Here is a 10,125-nt window from a genome sequence, read left to right on the forward strand (position 1 = left end):
TACGTAACAGTTAGTTACCAATGTCCTATATATGTCTTGATTGGACGTAACTATGGTACTCTAAACATAATTAAATATAACTTGTGTCATATCAAATTTTTATCGAGAAGAAATTAACATTAACATCTATATTCTTGGGTAGTTTAAGAATATATATATATATGGCGATTATTGATTAAGGCAAAGGTGTAAGGATTTATAGCAGTGAATCAAAATGGCAAAAAGAAAGAAAGAAAGAAAGAGAAAGGGAGAGATATAGAAGAATATAATGGTAAGTGCAAACAATGCAACTGTTTCTCTTTTTCACTTGGACCCATTTCTTTAATATGCGAAAGAATTATAAGTACTAATTAAGTAGTTCACAGCTCAACCCATCCACCCCCTATATTTCAAAGCTCTATTCACCACATTTTTCCTTCACAATAATTTCTCTCCTCTTTCTCATATCCCCAATGGACATGGAACAATCTAACCCTCTAGAAAGTGAAGTGCAACCAACTACCTCATCATCATCCTCTATCACCATTACTTGCTCCAATGAAGAAGCCACTAAGGAAAAGAAGAAGAAAAAGAAGAGAGGGAATAATGAAGGGAAACACCCTACGTATAGAGGAGTGCGCATGCGTCAATGGGGCAAATGGGTATCCGAAATCAGAGAGCCAAGGAAGAAATCAAGAATTTGGCTTGGAACTTTTCCCACGCCGGATATGGCGGCTCGAGCCCACGACGTCGCGGCTCTCACCATCAAAGGCAGCTCGGCTTACCTCAATTTCCCCGAATTAGCCGCCGAGCTGCCCCGCCCCGCCACCACCTCCCCTAAGGACATCCAAGTCGCGGCGGCCAAAGCCGCTGTGCTTGATTTCGGCCACCGGAGCCATGAAGCCGAGTCGGAGCTGAGCCGAGCCGTTTCCTCCTCAAGCCTCACACAAGCTTCATCATCTTCCAATTGTTCATTGAACGGTGAGGATGACACATTCTTGGACCTTCCTGATCTCTCTCTTGACTTGACCCATGGTGGTGCTGATGAGTTTCATTATTCATCGGCTTGGCTTGTAGCCGGAGCCGAACAGGGTTTCCGGCTTGAAGAGCCTTTTTTATGGGAATCATATTAACAAGTTTCCTTACTCAAGTAGGCCAATTTCCTTTTTTCATGTTTGTGCTCCTCTCTTTTTTCTTTGTTCCTTTCACTTTAATTTGGGCTACTTGATAGAACCTTCAAGCATGACGTGGGGTGTCAAAATATGAAGTTTTTCATACTCAGTTTCTTTCTGCAAGAATTCATGTAAATATTCCCTAAAAAAATCATCTACCATTAATATTTGAGATAAGGTAATAATTAAATTGCATGCCCCCGCATCATATTCCTCAATTTGTTGTAAATTTCCTCACCTGTCATATGTACATCCTCCCCTTTGTCAAAATTTAGTCTAATCATCATGTAAGGGTGAAACTGGAATAAAATTCAGCTGGGTTTTTTTATTTTTATTTTTATTTTTATTTTGTTTTGATGACTACCTTTTGTCTTTATGTCCTAATTTTCTTAGCAGCCTTTTTAGATTTAATGTTTATTATAATATTTCCTTATTCAATTAAGTTCACCTGCTTTATAAAACTGGCAGAGGACATCATGAGGTGATGATATAATATCATGCCAACTTGCCTCTTAAATTTAACCTTTTCCTTTTTCCTTTGGTATACATATATATTGACCAAAGCTGATGTTGCACATGAAGCAGCATGGTTTGGTTGGATGGCCAGTAGAATAACTTTTTCTTTGCAGCAGAATAAAGATAGCAATGATACAAATTAGGTTTTAATACTGTAATGACGCCCACAGAAAGCATATGTACGTTTTCTTGCAAAATGGGTAACATTAAGCGGTACTGCACTAGTACCATTTGGTTCACATTTTTCTTTCGAGTATTAATTGCTGAAATAAGTTGGTTAAACTAAAGAGTTTTCACACAAAAAACAAAATTAACAACGAAATTTATGAATATATTAATTGTGTAATTGATTAGAAATAAAAAAAGTAATGGTTTTCTTTTTTAAAACAGACCAATATGCATAAATACACACTGTATGGCCTTTACTAAATTGGAAAGTTAAGTTTATATATATATATATATATAGGCCAGGGACGTGAAGTTCAATGAAACTTAGAGATAGAAAGTAAAGTAAGGTGTTTATGGTTTCATTTTGTTGCAAATGTTCTATCTTCTTTTAATATTTGATGTAAAGTAAATTCACACTGTAACCATTAAAAAACAAAGTAAATTCACACTAGTAATATCAAATTGACATCATACTAATATATTTAAATTTAATCAAAGTGTGAACATTCTTTTTGTTCCACTTGTAGTCAATTCCTAAAACACTTCATTTTTTTGTCATTTTTTATACTAATATATATATATATATATATATGGATCAGGTTATATATAAAATGCACACGTGGGAAGACACATAGAATACAATGCTGCAAATGAAATATATATTACTAATTATAACATTAAAAATATTTTATATATATTTTTAATTTGTGAGATAATTATCAATAAGAATATCGGAAACAAGATTTTTTTATTCACAGAAAGAAAGAGAGTTAAAACTTAGGACTTTGAACATACTACTCCAATTCTCTTATTACCAAGCTGACCCTATTGGTTCACATAGAAACAAGATATATGTATATATACATATAAGGCATATATTGAATATTAAAATGAGAATGCAATTAAAATATAAATTGTGAGCTATAAATATGTTAATAAACGAATTAATTGTGACTTAATTTATAAAAATTAACATTTTTGAAAATGATTTATAAAAATAAATCCTGGCTTATAATGAGATTCAGAAAATAAAATTAAGTAGTTTATTATTCCAAAATTTGTATGTAAAAAACACCAAAACGAAAGAAAAGAATAGAACTGGTTTTAGTAGGTAGCGTACGTAAAAACTTTCAAGTTATAATATTCATGCAAATTAATTATGAGGTTACCTCACAATGTTCATATCACTTTCGTATTTATCGCATGGATGGTTTCAGCATTTCCCAGAGATGGTATGAGAATAAAAAGTTGGTCGTGACGACACGCGTACATTGTCGACCTATATTGACCAAAAAGTCCATATTGATTGGGGGAGGAGGCAAAATATTATTTAAATATGGGTGCCAATTATTGGTTTCAATGTCTACAATGTAATATATATATTGTCCCCCACAATTCATTGAGGCATCTTGTGGAAAGATACGGAAGATTTCAGTACAAGACTCATTTAACATGTATAAAGAATAGAGAAATTGTACTGTATCCACTGTGGAGTATCGGAACAGTTATTTTGTTTTTATTTTTATTTATTTATAATTATTTGTTTTATTTTTATTTTAATTTAATATTTTTAATAATTTATTTGTATCTTTATATGATTTTTATATTTTTTAATTTATTTCTTAATATAACATCTATTATAATTAAAAAGTTTAATATTAATATTTTGTTAGTATATTTTAATTTTTTTTTATAATAACTTTTTTAAATTTATGGTATAAATTATTTTTTAGTTATATATATATATTTTTTTTAATGTTTTTATAATATTATTATAATTTTTTGTTTTTAATTTTTAATTTGGTCAGATATAAATAAAATTTGTTATGAAAATTGACCTTTTGATTATTTTGTTTTGAATTAGTTTTTTTGATTGATTTATTTTATATAAATTTTTAATTTAAAATTTATGTTGTTTTGAATTTATTTTTTAAAATTTATTTATTCACATAATATGATGTACTAAAACTTTTTAGTTTTTATGGGTACCATAGCAGTTCCCGAATGAATAAGCACGAATTTGGCCAATAAAAGTAGAAACACGTTATGTCTTTTGAACTTGACCGTTGCAACTCCCATTGAAACATCCTAGGCAATGTCCAAAGGAAATTTGAACTATTAGTCTTTTTCATTATCTAAATCAGTTAAAAAAAAAAAAAACTATTTTCTGACTAGCAAATATAAACGAACTCTTATTCTCCTCACTTACCAAGTTCGAACAATCATTCCTAAAAAGTTATTATTTTTTAAGGCATAACTAAGGGGAAAAAATGAGGCCTTTTGACCCGAATAAAAAAAACACGAAATAAATTATAAAAAAAAAAATTTTTATTAAAATAGGTGATTTTGGACAGCGTGGCGCCACGTGGATCAGAAAACGCAGGAGTGGGCGTTTTTCAGAAAAAGCCTCCCCCATGCGCCTTGTATGGCTGATGTGGCACCTAGCACACGTGGAGAAGAAAGAGCAGGGGATAGGCGTTTTTCAGAAGGAGCCTCCCGCCCAGGCGCCTTCTGTTGAGGTGATGACATGTGGCAGGTTGGAGAAGAAAGAGTAGGGGACCCAAGCGCCATCTGTTCTACGTTTGACACGTGGCACACCTTCCCCCATTTTCTGATTAAATGTGAGTCCCCCATTTTTAAATTTGTTTATTTCTATACTTATTTAATTAAAAATATAAAAATTAAGCTTTTAAAATGAAAGGTTAATATTTAAAAAATAAATAATATACAAAAATGGTGTCGCTGTTCATAAGGACATCTATTTTTCTAGTTTTTTAGTTTTTATTTTATTTACTTATAATAATATAATTTTATTTAAATTATTTAGTTTGTGTACTTTTAATTAAAAATATAAAAACGAAAATTTAAAAATAAAACGTGATTATTTGCAAAAAAAAATAATTATACAAAATGGTTGGCGCTATGGCCCACAGCGACACCAAGTCGCTATGACCCATAACGCCTCTTTAAAAAAATTCATATAATTTAATTTAAAATTATATTTTTTAAAAACTTAATTTTATTTTTATAAATATATAATAAATAAATCAGTTTATTATTTTTATTTTACATTTCTATTATTTTTGTTTTTTTATATTTTTCTTTTGTATAATTTTTTTTTGCAAATAATCACATTTTATTTTTAAATTTTCGTTTTTATATTTTTAATTAAAAGTACACAAACTAAATAATTTAAATTAAATTATATTATTATAAGTAAATAAAATAAAAACTAAAAAACTGGAAAAATAGGTGTCGCTATCCATAGCGACACCATTTTTGTATATTATTTATTTTTTAAATATTAACCTTTCATTTTAAAAACTTAATTTTTATATTTTTAATTAAATAAGTACATAAATAAACAAATTTAAAAATGGGGGACTCACATTAAATCAGAAAATGGGGGAAGGTGTGCCACGTGTCAAACGTAGAATAGATGGCGCCTGCCCCCCCTACTCTTTCTTCTCCAACCTGCCACATGTCATCACCTCAACAGAAGGCGCCTGAGGGGAGGCTCCTTTTGAAAAACGCCTACCCCCTGCTCTTTCTTCCTCCACGTGTGTCAGGTGCCACGTCACCCATACAAGGCGCATAGCGGGGAGGCTTTTTCTGAAAAACGCCTTTCCCCCTGCGTTTTCTCATCCACGTGGCACCACACTGTCCGAAATCACCTAGTTTGGTAAAAAAAAAAAAATTTTAATTTATTTTGTGTATTTTTTATTTTTTTTATTTATTGGGGTCAAAAAGCCAAAAAATGAAAATCCATATTGTAACCAAGTACATATTCTTGTCAACCGGCTTGTTGCTTTATTATCTTGGATATATCTTTTTTTTTTATATATACTTAAAATGGTAGATGCAACATTACAACACACCCCGAAAATTATTAACTATACCGTATGGTGGCTGACTAGGCCGAATACCCTAGTTCGTGGCTGACTAGGCCAAATGCCCGAATTCATGGCCGACTAGGCCGAATACCCGAGTTCGTGGATGACCAGGTCGAATACCCAAGCCCACCGACCACTCACAATCTGAACGGAACGTGTCGGTGTGCTCGGCCAAGTCACGTATTTACGCCAGGATAATTATGGAGAGGTTAATTTTTGTAATGCACCGGATTAGCCCCCTAATTTCCCGGGGCCCAGTCCTTAATCGCGGCCCAATAAGAATCACTATAAATAAGACCCCAGCGAGGTACGTAACTAACTTTCAACTACCACATTTATTACGCCGAGCACTTACTTGAGCGTTGGAGTGTCTTTGCAGGCACACCCCCCTCACATCGGTCTACATGGATAGGAACGAGAAGACCGAGACCTAGGATCAGACCCGCTACAACAAGGATAAGTGAAGTATGTATCCTAACACAAGAACATTTGGCGCCCACCGTGGGGACGAAGAGACGTTTTCAGCCCCTTTTAACTCTACAACTGAGACCGAGATATGGTAGTAACACGCAAAGGACCATCGACATCGACTCAACCGATCCCCAACCCCGAGAACAATCCCGTCATGACCGGCCAAAAACGATACCCATACAGAATGCCTCAGACACAACCGGAGCCTGTGATACAAGAGGTCCGGCCGAACGCCGACGGAGCCCAGCCCGACCTCCACAATGACTTACGCGCATTGCGCGAGGAAATGGCAGCCTTCCGAAGATAGAGAGAAGCCGATGCCAGGGAGTTGGCTGAACTGCGCCGACAAAACGCCGAGCTCCGAAGTCTGAACCAAACCTACGTGCCATCAACTCCCACACTCCCAGAGGAGTCGGCCTATCATGCCCCCACCGACCATGTAACCCGAACACCGGTTACTTCTTTGATTGGTGGCAAGATCGACACCACCACCCACTGGTTAAGACACCCCTTCTCCCGAAGGATAATGGAGGCAACCCTGTTATACCATTGGAAGAGCATGCCGATCGAGAACTATGACGGGTCCACCGACCCCGAGGAGCACTTGAACGTTTTCCTGACCCAAGCGACCCTCTCTACTCAAGATGACTCGGCCTTGTGCCGGATATTCCCCACATTGTTGAAAGGGAGGGCTCTGAGCTGGTTCACGCGATTGCCGAGCGCTTCCATTGACTCGTTTAGCGAGTTGTCGTCCCAATTCGCTCTTCAGTTCGCGACGAGCAAACCGTACAGGACGACCTCACTAGCATTGGCGGGGGTTCGTCAGGAGAAGAAGGAAAGTTTGAGAAGCTTCATGGATCGATTCAACAAGATCGCCATGGAGATCGGCGACCTTAACCCAGCCGTGGTAATGGATAGGCTGAGCACTGCCCTCAGGCCGGGGCCATTTGTGAATAGCTTGTGTAAGAAACCGCCCGGTGATATGAACGATCTCCGACGCCGAGCCGAGAAGTACATGCAAATGAAAGAATTGGCGGAGACTAGAAATCAGGCCAGAGCTGAGGAGGGATATGGACGAAAAGAACCGGGTCGAGACCCGATGAGAAAGGCGAATGCCGAGCCCTCAAATGCTCGTCCCCCGAGAGGGCCACGGTACACAATGTATACAAGACATTTTTAAATATTTGTCATGTCGTTCCTTATTTTAATATATATATATATATATATATATATATATATATATATATACGTTTAGGTCGCGCTCATGCAGGTCCAATCTCGAATAACGCACACGCCGACGCCGAGCAATCCTCGGCTGATCACTCAAAAACTGCGCTCGAGCCCGACAAGTTTCCCTCCCGAGTAACCTCCTCAGCTAAGGATGTACCTAGGCCGAGCATTACGCACATACGCCGACGCCAAGCAATCCTCGGTCGATCACTCAAAAAGTGCGCTCGAGCCCGATAGGTTTCCCTCCCGAGTACCCTCCTCGGCTAAGGATGTACCTAGGTCGAGCATTACGCACATATGCCTATGCCGAGCAATACTCGGCCGATCACTCAAAAAGTGCGCTCGAGCCCGACAGGTTTCCCTCCCGAGTACCCTCCTCGACTAAGGATGTACCTAGGCCGAGCACTACGCACGAACATGCGCCGACGCCGAGCAATCCTCGGCCAATCACTCAAAACGTACATTTGAGCCCGACAGGTTTCCCTCCCGAGTACCCTCCTCGGCTAAGGATGTACCTAGGCCGAGCACTACGACACGCGCTTACGTTGAGAACCCTCGGCTGACCACTCAAACTGCACTCGCGCCAGACAGATTTCCTTCGAGTACCCTCCTCGGCTAAGGATGTACCCAAGCCGAGCACTCTCGCGGATCAAATACATCGCATAACAAATCGCATGATCCGACTCCGAGGCCGAGCACGCTTCGGCCAAACACTCTCAAGCCGAGCACTCTCGCGGATCAAATACATCGCGTATCAAATCGCATGATCCGACTCCGAGGCCGAGCACGCTTCGACCGAACACTCTCAAGACGAGCACTCTCGCGGATCAAATACACTTCGTGTATCAAATCACGTGATCCAACTCCAAGGCCGAGCACGCTTCGGCCGAACACTCTCAACCCGAGCACTCTCGCGTGCTCCAACACACTTCGCGCATCAAATCGCGTGACCCAACATTCTGGGGCCGAACACGCTCAAGCCGAGCACTCTCGCGGATTAAATACACCGCGTATCAAATCGCGTGATTCGACTCTGAGGCTGAGCAAGCTTCGGCCGAACACTCTCAAGCCGAGCACTCTCGCGGATCAAATACACTTCGCGTATCAAATCACATGATCCGACTCCGAGGCCGAGCACGCTTCGGCCGAACACTCTCAAGACGAGCACTCTCGCGTGCTCCAACACACTTCGCGCATCAAATCACGTGACCCAACTCCGAGGCCAAGCACGCTTCGGCCGAGCACGCTTTGGCCGAACACTCTCAACCCGAGCACTCTCGCGTGCTCGAACACACTTCGCGCATCAAATCACGTGACCCAACTCCGAGGCCGAGCACGCTTCGGCCGAACACTCTCAACCCGAGCACTCTCGCGTGCTCCAACACACTTTGCGCATCAAATCGCGACCCAACATTCCGGGGTCGAGCACACTTAGGCCGAACACGCTAAAGCCGAGCACTCTCGCGAATTAAATACACCGCGTATCAAATTGCATGATCCGACTCCGAGGCCGAGCACGCTTCGGCCGAACACTCTCAAGACGAGCACTCTCGCGTGCTCCAACACACCGCGCATCAAATCACGTGACCCAACTCCGGGGCCGAGCACGCTTCGGCCGAACACTCTCAACCCGAGCACTCTCACGTGCTCCAACACACTTTGCGCATCAAATCACGTGACCCAACTCCAAGGCCGAGCACGCTTCGGCCGAACACTCTCAACCCGAGCACTCTCGCGTGCTCCAACACACTTCACGCATCAAATTGCGGCCCAACATTCCGGGGCCGACCACACTTAGGCCGAACACGCTCAAGCCGAGCACTCTCGCGAATTAATTACACCGCGTATCAAATCGCATGATCCGACTCAGAGGTCGAGCACGCTTCGGCCGAACACTCTCAAGACGAGCACTCTCGCGTGCTCCAACACACCGCGCATCAAATCACGTGACCCAACTTCGAGGCCGAGCACGCTTCGGCCGAACACTCTCAACCCGAGCACTCTCGTGTGCTCCAACACACTTCGCGCATCAAATCGCGTGACCCAACATTTCGGGGCCGACCACACTTAGGCCGAACACGCTCAAGCCGAGCACTCTCGCGGATTAATTACACCGCATATCAAATCGCGTGATTCGACTCCGAGGCCGAGCACGCTTCGACCGAACACTCTCAAGCCGAGCACTCTCGCGAATCAAATACACTTCGCGTATCAAATTGCATGATCCGACTCCGAATCCGAGCACGCTTCGGCCAAACACTCTCAAGACGAGCACTATCGCGGATCAAATACACTTCGCGTATCAAATCGCATGATCCGACTCCGAGGCCGAGCACGCTTCGGCCGAACACTCTCAAGCCGAGCACTCTCGCGTGCTCCAACACACTTCGCGCATCAAATCGTGTGACCCCACATTCCGAGGCCGACCACGCTTAGGCCGAACATGCTCAAGTCGAGCACTCTCGCGGATTAAATACACCGCGTATCAAATCGCGTGATCCGACTCCGAGGCCGAGCACGCTTCGGCCGAACACTCTCAAGCTGAGCACTCTCGCGGATCAAATACACTTCGCGTATCAAATCGCATGATCTGACTCTGAGGCCGAGCACGCTTCGGCCGAACACGCTCAAGCCGAGCACTCTCGCGGATCAAATACATCGTGTATCAAATCGCATGATCTGACTCTGAGGCCGAG

The 10,125-nt window shown here is 41.1% G+C and overlaps 1 protein-coding gene across 1 annotated transcript; it reads left to right on the plus strand.

The window, feature by feature from the left end:
- The first annotated feature begins 212 nt into the window (after positions 1-212).
- Positions 213-1,485, plus strand: LOC109809368 (ethylene-responsive transcription factor ERF039). Its single transcript, XM_083075356.1, has one exon. The coding sequence runs from the start codon at positions 453-455 to the stop codon at positions 1,110-1,112; it is 660 nt and encodes a 219-aa protein (XP_082931482.1). The 5' UTR covers positions 213-452; the 3' UTR covers positions 1,113-1,485.
- Positions 1,486-10,125: the final 8,640 nt, after the last annotated feature.

Source organism: Cajanus cajan, chromosome 5, assembly GCF_000230855.2.
Source record: "Cajanus cajan strain Asha chromosome 5, NIPB_CcT2T_4, whole genome shotgun sequence".
In the NCBI taxonomy this organism is placed as follows: domain Eukaryota; kingdom Viridiplantae; phylum Streptophyta; class Magnoliopsida; order Fabales; family Fabaceae; genus Cajanus; species Cajanus cajan.